The sequence below is a fragment of the Rhinoderma darwinii genome, chromosome 1, assembly GCF_050947455.1.
Source record: "Rhinoderma darwinii isolate aRhiDar2 chromosome 1, aRhiDar2.hap1, whole genome shotgun sequence".
NCBI classification, from domain to species: Eukaryota; Metazoa; Chordata; class Amphibia; order Anura; family Rhinodermatidae; genus Rhinoderma; species Rhinoderma darwinii.
This window is the reverse complement of record NC_134687.1, coordinates 662,563,336-662,577,818: the sequence shown is the minus strand read 5'-3', so window position 1 is coordinate 662,577,818 and position 14,483 is coordinate 662,563,336. Positions and strand designations below refer to the sequence as shown.

Sequence of the window (14,483 nt, the reverse complement as noted above, 5' to 3'; positions counted from 1 at the left end):
TCATCCTTAGTCTGTGGTCACACATGTAATCCTCTCATGTGGCACTACATTCTCCTCTCCCTGCGGGGTCTGGAGCAGTCAGGACTTGTGCCCAGTTCTATGTATTACAGTCAGGATATATAGCAGTGATGATATTATATGTAAGGACTACTCACCCTCACACTGCGGAGGATTATCCCACTCATCCTTAGTCTGTGGTCACACATGTAATCCTCTCATGTAGCACTACATTCTCCTCTCCCTGCGGGGTCTGGAGCAGTCAGGACTTGTGTCCAGTTCTATGTATTACAGTCAGGATATATAGCAGTGATGATATTATATGTAAGGACTACTCACCCTCACACTGCGGAGGATTATCCCACTCATCCTTAGTCTGTGGTCACACATGTAACCCTCTCATGTGGCACTACATTCTCCTCTCCCTGCAGGGTCTGGAGCAGTCAGGACTTGTGTCCAGTTCTATGTATTACAGTCAGGATATATAGCAGTGATGATATTATATGTAAGGACTACTCACCCTCACACTGCGGAGGATTATCCCACTCATCCTTAGTCTGTAGTCACACATGTAATCCTCTCATGTGGCACTACATTCTCCTCTCCCTGCGGGGTCTGGAGCAGTCAGGACTTGTGTCCAGTTCTATGTATTACAGTCAGGATATATAGCAGTGATGATATTATATGTAAGGACTACTCACCCTCACACTGCGGAGGATTATCCCACTCATCCTTAGTCTGTAGTCACACATGTAATCCTCTCCTGTGGCACTACATTCTCCTCTCCCTGCGGGGTCTGGAGCAGTCAGGACTTGTGTCCAGTTCTATGTATTACAGTCAGGATATATAGCAGTGATGATATGATATGTCAGGACTACTCACCCTCACACTGCGGAGGATTATCCCACTCATCCTTAGTCTGTGGTCACACATGTAATCCTCTCATGTGGCACTACATTCTCCTCTCCCTGCAGGGTCTGGAGCAGTCAGGACTTGTGTCCAGTTCTATGTATTACAGTCAGGATATATAGCAGTGATGATATTATATGTAAGGACTACTCACCCTCACACTGCGGAGGATTATCCCACTCATCCTTAGTCTGTAGTCACACATGTAATCCTCTCATGTAGCACTACATTCTCCTCTCCCTGCAGGGTCTGGAGCAGTCAGGACTTGTGGCCAGTTCTATGTATTACAGTCAGGATATATAGCAGTGATGATATTATATGTAAGGACTACTCACCCTCACACTGCGGAGGATTATCCCACTCATCCTTAGTCTGTAGTCACACATGTAATCCTCTCATGTGGCACTACATTCTCCTCTCCCTGCAGGGTCTGGAGCAGTCAGGACTTGTGTCCAGTTCTATGTATTACAGTCAGGATATATAGCAGTGATGATATGATATGTAAGGACTACTCACCCTCACACTGCGGAGGATTATCCCACTCATCCTTAGTCTGTAGTCACACATGTAATCCTCTCCTGTGGCACTACATTCTCCTCTCCCTGCGGGGTCTGGAGCAGTCAGGACTTGTGTCCAGTTCTATGTATTACAGTCAGGATATATAGCAGTGATGATATTATATGTAAGGACTACTCACCCTCACACTGCGGAGGATTATCCCACTCATCCTTAGTCTGTGGTCACACATGTAATCCTCTCATGTGGCACTACATTCTCCTCTCCCTGCGGGGTCTGGAGCAGTCAGGACTTGTGTCCAGTTCTATGTATTACAGTCAGGATATATAGCAGTGATGATATTATATGTAAGGACTACTCTCCCTCACACTGCGGAGGATTATCCCACTCATCCTTAGTCTGTGGTCACACATGTAATCCTCTCATGTGGCACTACATTCTCCTCTCCCTGCAGGGTCTGGAGCAGTCAGGACTTGTGGCCAGTTCTATGTATTACAGTCAGGATATATAGCAGTGATGATATTATATGTAAGGACTACTCACCCTCACACTGCGGAGGATTATCCCACTCATCCTTAGTCTGTAGTCACACATGTAATCCTCTCATGTGGCACTACATTCTCCTCTCCCTGCGGGGTCTGGAGCAGTCAGGACTTGTGTCCAGTTCTATGTATTACAGTCAGGATATATAGCAGTGATGATATGATATGTAAGGACTACTCACCCTCACACTGCGGAGGATTATCCCACTCATCCTTAGTCTGTGGTCACACATGTAATCCTCTCATGTGGCACTACATTCTCCTCTCCCTGCGGGGTCTGGAGCAGTCAGGACTTGTGTCCAGTTCTATGTATTACAGTCAGGATATATAGCAGTGATGATATTATATGTAAGGACTACTCACCCTCACACTGCGGAGGATTATCCCACTCATCCTTAGTCTGTAGTCACACATGTAATCCTCTCATGTGGCACTACATTCTCCTCTCCCTGCGGGGTCTGGAGCATTCAGGACTTGTGGCCAGTTCTATGTATTACAGTCAGGATATATAGCAGTGATGATATTATATGTAAGGACTACTCACCCTCACACTGCGGAGGATTATCCCACTCATCCTTAGTCTGTGGTCACACATGTAATCCTCTCATGTGGCACTACATTCTCCTCTCCCTGCAGGGTCTGGAGCAGTCAGGACTTGTGTCCAGTTCTATGTATTACAGTCAGGATATATAGCAGTGATGATATTATATGTAAGGACTACTCACCCTCACACTGCGGAGGATTATCCCACTCATCCTTAGTCTGTAGTCACACATGTAATCCTCTCATGTGGCACTACATTCTCCTCTCCCTGCGGGGTCTGGAGCATTCAGGACTTGTGGCCAGTTCTATGTATTACAGTCAGGATATATAGCAGTGATGATATTATATGTAAGGACTACTCACCCTCACACTGCGGAGGATTGTCCCACACTTTCTTCTTCTGTGGGGTCACACATGTAATCCTCTCATGTGGCACTACATTCTCCTCTCCCTGCGGGGTCTGGAGCAGTCAGGACTTGTGTCCAGTTCTATGTATTACAGTCAGGATATATAGCAGTGATGATATTATATGTAAGGACTACTCACCCTCACACTGCGGAGGATTATCCCACTCATCCTTAGTCTGTGGTCACACATGTAATCCTCTCATGTGGCACTACATTCTCCTCTCCCTGCAGGGTCTGGAGCAGTCAGGACTTGTGTCCAGTTCTATGTATTACAGTCAGGATATATAGCAGTGATGATATGATATGTAAGGACTACTCACCCTCACACTGCGGAGGATTATCCCACTCATCCTTAGTCTGTGGTCACACATGTAATCCTCTCATGTGGCACTACATTCTCCTCTCCCTGCGGGGTCTGGAGCAGTCAGGACTTGTGTCCAGTTCTATGTATTACAGTCAGGATATATAGCAGTGATGATATTATATGTAAGGACTACTCACCCTCACACTGCGGAGGATTATCACACTCATCCTTAGTCTGTGGTCACACATGTAATCCTCTCATGTGGCACTACATTCTCCTCTCCCTGCGGGGTCTGGAGCAGTCAGGACTTGTGTCCAGTTCTATGTATTACAGTCAGGATATATAGCAGTGATGATATTATATGTAAGGACTACTCACCCTCACACTGCGGAGGATTATCCCACTCATCCTTAGTCTGTGGTCACACATGTAATCCTCTCATGTAGCACTACATTCTCCTCTCCCTGCAGGGTCTGGAGCAGTCAGGACTTGTGTCCAGTTCTATGTATTACAGTCAGGATATATAGCAGTGATGATATTATATGTAAGGACTACTCACCCTCACACTGCGGAGGATTATCCCACTCATCCTTAGTCTGTGGTCACACATGTAATCCTCTCATGTGGCACTACATTCTCCTCTCCCTGCAGGGTCTGGAGCAGTCAGGACTTGTGTCCAGTTCTATGTATTACAGTCAGGATATATAGCAGTGATGATATTATATGTAAGGACTACTCACCCTCACACTGCGGAGGATTATCCCACTCATCCTTAGTCTGTGGTCACACATGTAATCCTCTCATGTGGCACTACATTCTCCTCTCCCTGCGGGGTCTGGAGCAGTCAGGACTTGTGTCCAGTTCTATGTATTACAGTCAGGATATATAGCAGTGATGATATGATATGTAAGGACTACTCACCCTCACACTGCGGAGGATTATCCCACTCATCCTTAGTCTGTAGTCACACATGTAATCCTCTCATGTGGCACTACATTCTCCTCTCCCTGCAGGGTCTGGAGCAGTCAGGACTTGTGTCCAGTTCTATGTATTACAGTCAGGATATATAGCAGTGATGATATTATATGTAAGGACTACTCACCCTCACACTGCGGAGGATTATCCCACTCATCCTTAGTCTGTGGTCACACATGTAATCCTCTCATGTGGCACTACATTCTCCTCTCCCTGCAGGGTCTGGAGCAGTCAGGACTTGTGTCCAGTTCTATGTATTACAGTCAGGATATATAGCAGTGATGATATTATATGTAAGGACTACTCACCCTCACACTGCGGAGGATTATCCCACTCATCCTTAGTCTGTGGTCACACATGTAATCCTCTCATGTGGCACTACATTCTCCTCTCCCTGCGGGGTCTGGAGCAGTCAGGACTTGTGTCCAGTTCTATGTATTACAGTCAGGATATATAGCAGTGATGATATTATATGTAAGGACTACTCACCCTCACACTGCGGAGGATTATCCCACTCATCCTTAGTCTGTAGTCACACATGTAATCCTCTCATGTGGCACTACATTCTCCTCTCCCTGCAGGGTCTGGAGCAGTCAGGACTTGTGTCCAGTTCTATGTATTACAGTCAGGATATATAGCAGTGATGATATGATATGTAAGGACTACTCTCCCTCACACTGCGGAGGATTATCCCACTCATCCTTAGTCTGTGGTCACACATGTAATCCTCTCATGTGGCACTACATTCTCCTCTCCCTGCGGGGTCTGGAGCAGTCAGGACTTGTGTCCAGTTCTATGTATTACAGTCAGGATATATAGCAGTGATGATATTATATGTAAGGACTACTCACCCTCACACTGCGGAGGATTATCCCACTCATCCTTAGTCTGTGGTCACACATGTAATCCTCTCATGTGGCACTACATTCTCCTCTCCCTGCAGGGTCTGGAGCAGTCAGGACTTGTGTCCAGTTCTATGTATTACAGTCAGGATATATAGCAGTGATGATATTATATGTCAGGACTACTCACCCTCACACTGCGGAGGATTGTCCCACTCATCCTTAGTCTGTAGTCACACATGTAATCCTCTCATGTGGCACTACATTCTCCTCTCCCTGCAGGGTCTGGAGCAGTCAGGACTTGTGTCCAGTTCTATGTATTACAGTCAGGATATATAGCAGTGATGATATTATATGTAAGGACTACTCACCCTCACACTGCGGAGGATTATCCCACTCATCCTTAGTCTGTGGTCACACATGTAATCCTCTCATGTGGCACTACATTCTCCTCTCCCTGCGGGGTCTGGAGCAGTCAGGACTTGTGGCCAGTTCTATGTATTACAGTCAGGATATATAGCAGTGATATTATATGTAAGGACTACTCACCCTCACACTGCGGAGGATTATCCCACTCATCCTTAGTCTGTGGTCACACATGTAATCCTCTCATGTGGCACTACATTCTCCTCTCCCTGCAGGGTCTGGAGCAGTCAGGACTTGTGTCCAGTTCTATGTATTACAGTCAGGATATATAGCAGTGATGATATTATATGTCAGGACTACTCACCCTCACACTGCGGAGGATTATCCCACTCATCCTTAGTCTGTGGTCACACATGTAATCCTCTCCTGTGGCACTACATTCTCCTCTCCCTGCAGGGTCTGGAGCAGTCAGGACTTGTGTCCAGTTCTATGTATTACAGTCAGGATATATAGCAGTGATGATATTATATGTAAGGACTACTCACCCTCACACTGCGGAGGATTATCCCACTCATCCTTAGTCTGTAGTCACACATGTAATCCTCTCATGTGGCACTACATTCTCCTCTCCCTGCGGGGTCTGGAGCAGTCAGGACTTGTGGCCAGTTCTATGTATTACAGTCAGGATATATAGCAGTGATGATATTATATGTAAGGACTACTCACCCTCACACTGCGGAGGATTATCCCACTCATCCTTAGTCTGTGGTCACACATGTAATCCTCTCATGTGGCACTACATTCTCCTCTCCCTGCAGGGTCTGGAGCAGTCAGGACTTGTGTCCAGTTCTATGTATTACAGTCAGGATATATAGCAGTGATGATATGATATGTAAGGACTACTCTCCCTCACACTGCGGAGGATTATCCCACTCATCCTTAGTCTGTGGTCACACATGTAATCCTCTCATGTGGCACTACATTCTCCTCTCCCTGCAGGGTCTGGAGCAGTCAGGACTTGTGTCCAGTTCTATGTATTACAGTCAGGATATATAGCAGTGATGATATTATATGTAAGGACTACTCACCCTCACACTGCGGAGGATTATCCCACTCATCCTTAGTCTGTGGTCACACATGTAATCCTCTCATGTGGCACTACATTCTCCTCTCCCTGCGGGGTCTGGAGCAGTCAGGACTTGTGTCCAGTTCTATGTATTACAGTCAGGATATATAGCAGTGATGATATTATATGTAAGGACTACTCACCCTCACACTGCGGAGGATTATCCCACTCATCCTTAGTCTGTGGTCACACATGTAATCCTCTCATGTGGCACTACATTCTCCTCTCCCTGCGGGGTCTGGAGCAGTCAGGACTTGTGTCCAGTTCTATGTATTACAGTCAGGATATATAGCAGTGATGATATTATATGTAAGGACTACTCACCCTCACACTGCGGAGGATTGTCCCACTCATCCTTAGTCTGTAGTCACACATGTAATCCTCTCATGTGGCACTACATTCTCCTCTCCCTGCAGGGTCTGGAGTAGTCAGGACTTGTGGCCAGTTCTATGTATTACAGTCAGGATATATAGCAGTGATGATATTATATGTAAGGACTACTCACCCTCACACTGCGGAGGATTATCCCACTCATCCTTAGTCTGTGGTCACACATGTAATCCTCTCATGTGGCACTACATTCTCCTCTCCCTGCAGGGTCTGGAGCAGTCAGGACTTGTGTCCAGTTCTATGTATTACAGTCAGGATATATAGCAGTGATGATATTATATGTAAGGACTACTCACCCTCACACTGCGGAGGATTATCCCACTCATCCTTAGTCTGTGGTCACACATGTAATCCTCTCATGTGGCACTACATTCTCCTCTCCCTGCGGGGTCTGGAGCAGTCAGGACTTGTGTCCAGTTCTATGTATTACAGTCAGGATATATAGCAGTGATGATATTATATGTAAGGACTACTCACCCTCACACTGCGGAGGATTATCCCACTCATCCTTAGTCTGTGGTCACACATGTAATCCTCTCATGTGGCACTACATTCTCCTCTCCCTGCGGGGTCTGGAGCAGTCAGGACTTGTGTCCAGTTCTATGTATTACAGTCAGGATATATAGCAGTGATGATATTATATGTAAGGACTACTCACCCTCACACTGCGGAGGATTATCCCACTCATCCTTAGTCTGTGGTCACACATGTAATCCTCTCATGTGGCACTACATTCTCCTCTCCCTGCAGGGTCTGGAGCAGTCAGGACTTGTGGCCAGTTCTATGTATTACAGTCAGGATATATAGCAGTGATGATATGATATGTAAGGACTACTCACCCTCACACTGCGGAGGATTATCCCACTCATCCTTAGTCTGTGGTCACACATGTAATCCTCTCATGTGGCACTACATTCTCCTCTCCCTGCAGGGTCTGGAGCAGTCAGGACTTGTGTCCAGTTCTATGTATTACAGTCAGGATATATAGCAGTGATGATATGATATGTAAGGACTACTCACCCTCACACTGCGGAGGATTATCCCACTCATCCTTAGTCTGTGGTCACACATGTAATCCTCTCATGTGGCACTACATTCTCCTCTCCCTGCAGGGTCTGGAGCAGTCAGGACTTGTGTCCAGTTCTATGTATTACAGTCAGGATATATAGCAGTGATGATATTATATGTAAGGACTACTCACCCTCACACTGCGGAGGATTATCCCACTCATCCTTAGTCTGTGGTCACACATGTAATCCTCTCATGTGGCACTACATTCTCCTCTCCCTGCGGGGTCTGGAGCAGTCAGGACTTGTGTCCAGTTCTATGTATTACAGTCAGGATATATAGCAGTGATGATATTATATGTAAGGACTACTCACCCTCACACTGCGGAGGATTGTCCCACACTTTCTTCTTCTGTGGGGTCACACATGTAATCCTCTCATGTAGCACTACATTCTCCTCTCCCTGCAGGGTCTGGAGCAGTCAGGACTTGTGTCCAGTTCTATGTATTACAGTCAGGATATATAGTAGTGATGATATTATATGTAAGGACTACTCACCCTCACACTGCGGAGGATTATCCCACTCATCCTTAGTCTGTGGTCACACATGTAATCCTCTCATGTGGCACTACATTCTCCTCTCCCTGCAGGGTCTGGAGCAGTCAGGACTTGTGTCCAGTTCTATGTATTACAGTCAGGATATATAGCAGTGATGATATGATATGTAAGGACTACTCACCCTCACACTGCGGAGGATTATCCCACTCATCCTTAGTCTGTAGTCACACATGTAATCCTCTCCTGTGGCACTACATTCTCCTCTCCCTGCGGGGTCTGGAGCAGTCAGGACTTGTGTCCAGTTCTATGTATTACAGTCAGGATATATAGCAGTGATGATATTATATGTAAGGACTACTCACCCTCACACTGCGGAGGATTATCCCACTCATCCTTAGTCTGTGGTCACACATGTAATCCTCTCATGTGGCACTACATTCTCCTCTCCCTGCGGGGTCTGGAGCAGTCAGGACTTGTGTCCAGTTCTATGTATTACAGTCAGGATATATAGCAGTGATGATATTATATGTAAGGACTACTCACCCTCACACTGCGGAGGATTATCCCACTCATCCTTAGTCTGTGGTCACACATGTAATCCTCTCATGTGGCACTACATTCTCCTCTCCCTGCAGGGTCTGGAGCAGTCAGGACTTGTGCCCAGTTCTATGTATTACAGTCAGGATATATAGCAGTGATGATATGATATGTAAGGACTACTCACCCTCACACTGCGGAGGATTATCCCACTCATCCTTAGTCTGTAGTCACACATGTAATCCTCTCATGTGGCACTACATTCTCCTCTCCCTGCGGGGTCTGGAGCAGTCAGGACTTGTGTCCAGTTCTATGTATTACAGTCAGGATATATAGCAGTGATGATATTATATGTAAGGACTACTCACCCTCACACTGCGGAGGATTATCCCACTCATCCTTAGTCTGTGGTCACACATGTAATCCTCTCATGTGGCACTACATTCTCCTCTCCCTGCGGGGTCTGGAGCAGTCAGGACTTGTGTCCAGTTCTATGTATTACAGTCAGGATATATAGCAGTGATGATATTATATGTCAGGACTACTCACCCTCACACTGCGGAGGATTATCCCACTCATCCTTAGTCTGTAGTCACACATGTAATCCTCTCCTGTGGCACTACATTCTCCTCTCCCTGCAGGGTCTGGAGTAGTCAGGACTTGTGTCCAGTTCTATGTATTACAGTCAGGATATATAGCAGTGATGATATTATATGTAAGGACTACTCACCCTCACACTGCGGAGGATTATCACACTCATCCTTAGTCTGTGGTCACACATGTAATCCTCTCATGTGGCACTACATTCTCCTCTCCCTGCAGGGTCTGGAGTAGTCAGGACTTGTGTCCAGTTCTATGTATTACAGTCAGGATATATAGCAGTGATGATATTATATGTAAGGACTACTCACCCTCACACTGCGGAGGATTATCCCACTCATCCTTAGTCTGTGGTCACACATGTAATCCTCTCATGTGGCACTACATTCTCCTCTCCCTGCAGGGTCTGGAGCAGTCAGGACTTGTGGCCAGTTCTATGTATTACAGTCAGGATATATAGCAGTGATGATATTATATGTAAGGACTACTCACCCTCACACTGCGGAGGATTATCCCACTCATCCTTAGTCTGTGGTCACACATGTAATCCTCTCATGTGGCACTACATTCTCCTCTCCCTGCGGGGTCTGGAGCAGTCAGGACTTGTGTCCAGTTCTATGTATTACAGTCAGGATATATAGCAGTGATGATATTATATGTAAGGACTACTCACCCTCACACTGCGGAGGATTATCCCACTCATCCTTAGTCTGTGGTCACACATGTAATCCTCTCATGTGGCACTACATTCTCCTCTCCCTGCAGGGTCTGGAGCAGTCAGGACTTGTGTCCAGTTCTATGTATTACAGTCAGGATATATAGCAGTGATGATATGATATGTAAGGACTACTCACCCTCACACTGCGGAGGATTATCCCACTCATCCTTAGTCTGTGGTCACACATGTAATCCTCTCATGTGGCACTACATTCTCCTCTCCCTGCGGGGTCTGGAGCAGTCAGGACTTGTGTCCAGTTCTATGTATTACAGTCAGGATATATAGCAGTGATGATATTATATGTAAGGACTACTCACCCTCACACTGCGGAGGATTGTCCCACACTTTCTTCTTCTGTGGGGTCACACATGTAATCCTCTCATGTAGCACTACATTCTCCTCTCCCTGCAGGGTCTGGAGCAGTCAGGACTTGTGTCCAGTTCTATGTATTACAGTCAGGATATATAGTAGTGATGATATTATATGTAAGGACTACTCACCCTCACACTGCGGAGGATTATCCCACTCATCCTTAGTCTGTGGTCACACATGTAATCCTCTCATGTGGCACTACATTCTCCTCTCCCTGCAGGGTCTGGAGCAGTCAGGACTTGTGCCCAGTTCTATGTATTACAGTCAGGATATATAGCAGTGATGATATGATATGTAAGGACTACTCACCCTCACACTGCGGAGGATTATCCCACTCATCCTTAGTCTGTAGTCACACATGTAATCCTCTCATGTGGCACTACATTCTCCTCTCCCTGCAGGGTCTGGAGCAGTCAGGACTTGTGTCCAGTTCTATGTATTACAGTCAGGATATATAGTAGTGATGATATGATATGTAAGGACTACTCACCCTCACACTGCGGAGGATTATCCCACTCATCCTTAGTCTGTGGTCACACATGTAATCCTCTCATGTGGCACTACATTCTCCTCTCCCTGCAGGGTCTGGAGCAGTCAGGACTTGTGTCCAGTTCTATGTATTACAGTCAGGATATATAGTAGTGATGATATGATATGTAAGGACTACTCACCCTCACACTGCGGAGGATTATCCCACTCATCCTTAGTCTGTGGTCACACATGTAATCCTCTCATGTGGCACTACATTCTCCTCTCCCTGCAGGGTCTGGAGCAGTCAGGACTTGTGTCCAGTTCTATGTATTACAGGCAGGATATATAGCAGTGATGATATTATATGTAAGGACTACTCACCCTCACACTGCGGAGGATTATCCCACTCATCCTTAGTCTGTAGTCACACATGTAATCCTCTCATGTGGCACTACATTCTCCTCTCCCTGCGGGGTCTGGAGCAGTCAGGACTTGTGTCCAGTTCTATGTATTACAGTCAGGATATATAGTAGTGATGATATGATATGTAAGGACTACTCACCCTCACACTGCGGAGGATTATCCCACTCATCCTTAGTCTGTGGTCACACATGTAATCCTCTCATGTGGCACTACATTCTCCTCTCCCTGCAGGGTCTGGAGCAGTCAGGACTTGTGTCCAGTTCTATGTATTACAGTCAGGATATATAGCAGTGATGATATGATATGTAAGGACTACTCACCCTCACACTGCGGAGGATTATCCCACACTTTCTTCTTCTGTGGGGTCACACATGTAATCCTCTCATGTATTGGGCGGTATCCCGTTATACACCGCACGTTTACCGCTTCTCCCACATCATAATAAGACTTCTCTCCAGATATCCTGTATTTATTGGTGTATTCTGGTTTCTTACATTGTGCTGTGTAATAAAAGTCATAGATATAAATACAATTCTACAGATCTGACCCCACGACCGGCACATAGTAACAGCCCCCGGTATCTACCGGTCAGACCATATCTGTATCATGTCACCATATGAGAATAATGGAGGATCGGAGAGAGGTTTCTACAATCTTCTCCCCTGTGACCCCCTCCTCTATATAATGGAGTCATCGCTCAGACCCCGAGTTATACACAGCAGATTAGATTGTAGAGAATAAAGGACGTGGTCCGGATCCGGCAGCACAGGAGCAAAAACAGACAAGTGCCAACGGTTCAATGTCTGTCTGGCATGAATGGTGGGCACTGAGCCGCTTGGGCTGTTATAGGGGGTAAGGAGTGGACATTATTATTATAGGGGGCACAGGGACCAGAACATCTCATGTGGATGCACCCTCAGAGTAATATTCCTGCAGCAATATCTTACAACTACTCACCGATACAGTGCGGGGTAGAACTCCACTCAGTATCTGTCCGGGGGTTCATACATTGAATCCAGGCATATGATGATGACAGACGATATCCATCCATACATCTCACATCTAGATATTGATCCTTATCATAAAACTCCTTCTCTGCAGAGACCATCCCCTCACCAGCTGGACGCACACACTGACCTGTAAAATAAGAAATCTCATGACTGGACTGAAGATGATGATGCGTCTGATGATGGTCCATGTAGGATCTCCTCTACACCATGGATGGTCAGACACTGGACTGTCCTCTGCAGGGTGACTCCGGGTGAGGACCAGTAGATCCGGATGTCAGGGACGTGTCCAGCGTTGGACAGAATACATTCTTATACAAGTATTAGGAACCAGTTTATGAGGTTTCTGAACAGTCTTTGAAGATTTAGATTTGTTTTTTTTTATTATTTTGCATTATTGTATTTTGGATGTCTGTGTGTCCCCCCATAGTTCTCCCTGGCACATAATAGACATCAGTGAACTGGAGTGAGATTTACCCTTTATTACATTGTGACTACATAGATTCTACTGCTGCAGTTATTACCAACATTGTCATTAATAATCCAGTTCATTTGTGTGATGGGGGAGGGGAAGGGGGGGCTGATGTCCCTTGTCCCTCAGAGACATGTGTGGTCACAAGATGTAAAGTTTGCAATTGGAATTTGGTAAATGCAGCTCAGTTGTTTTTGCTGCAGACTCCACTTTGGATTTTCTACTGCAATTCCGCTCTACTGTGTGCCTGCTGACAAACCCTGGATGGCCTGGCTGATCTCCTTTATGTTGGTTTCCATGCTGGGGACTTGGCTCAGTTGTTCCTGTTAGAAACTTGGCTATACTGTTCCAGATCCTACACTGCGGTGTCCGTCCTGCCTATGCTGGATTGCAGGGGGGGCTATCCTGGTTGCAGCTTCAGTGCCGCAGAATTAGCTCCGCCATTTTTATTTATGTTTTACCAAGTTCTTTACTCTGCTACATTGTTGAACCCTGTACTAATTAATTGTATGTTGTCATTTGTTATCACTGATTATTCCTTATATTTGTCTGATGACCTTCATAGGACCTTGTTCTGCCAAAAAAGGGATAGTACCCTAATGGAGGTCTTGTAAAAGGCCAAAAATAAAATTGATTTGGATCCTGCCCTCTATTCATTTCTCTGTTAGACATAATTATTCTAGGATCATTTTTTTTTCTTATAGGCTCCTTTCTCAGAGCAGAAATTCTCAAGCAAACATGGTCTCAACATGTACTAATATTTTATGTCTCGATCTGACCAGAATTCCCCAGCAAGGGAAACAACGGCGAATGAGAATTCCGATTTTGCAAAATAAGACGTTTCTGGGAGACTTAGGCAAAAGAATGAGGGAATCTTCTGAAATCAATGATATTGGGAGGGGTTTCCATATCGGCTGTGGTTTGCCGATAAAGGGGGGCACTATCTGCAATATGGTAGAAAAATGTCTATCCAGAAACAGAATAAAACTCTAGAACTTCTTTCATCTCTTAACAACAAGAGATTAAAACCCCAAACCCCTCATAGAACTTCAGAAGGTCTCAGATCTGCACTTATATTCTGATAAGTACGGGGACCAGCTACATATAACTAGAAGGGAAGTCCATTATACAGGAGATAAAGCAGGTAAAATACTCAGCAAAAGGTGGAAGAAAAGTAACACTAAGGTTAAAGTGTCTGACAAATCATGAGGAGCAATTTTTATCCCCCCCCTCATGATAGTGCAGACCATATTATGGTGCCCTATATACCCCAAGTGATAATAAATACAATGTCAATAAGGTTGAGAAAAGACTCGGTCCATCAAGTCCAACCTATAATTCTAAAGTGTTGATCCAGAAGAAGAAGAAAAAAAAAACATGATGTGGATCTGCAGCCGTTCT

General features: G+C 45.6%; 1 protein-coding gene across 1 annotated transcript in view; it reads right to left on the bottom strand.

Annotated features, from left to right (window-relative positions):
• The window catches only part of LOC142709220 (receptor-type tyrosine-protein phosphatase alpha-like), a 130,660-nt gene extending 117,859 nt beyond the window's left edge, over nucleotides 1-12,801 (bottom strand). The window contains exon 1 of the mRNA XM_075848450.1: nucleotides 12,561-12,801. Coding sequence (XP_075704565.1) covers nucleotides 12,561-12,801 — 241 coding nt within the window. The remainder of the gene's footprint in view (nucleotides 1-12,560) is intronic.
• Nucleotides 12,802-14,483: the final 1,682 nt, after the last annotated feature.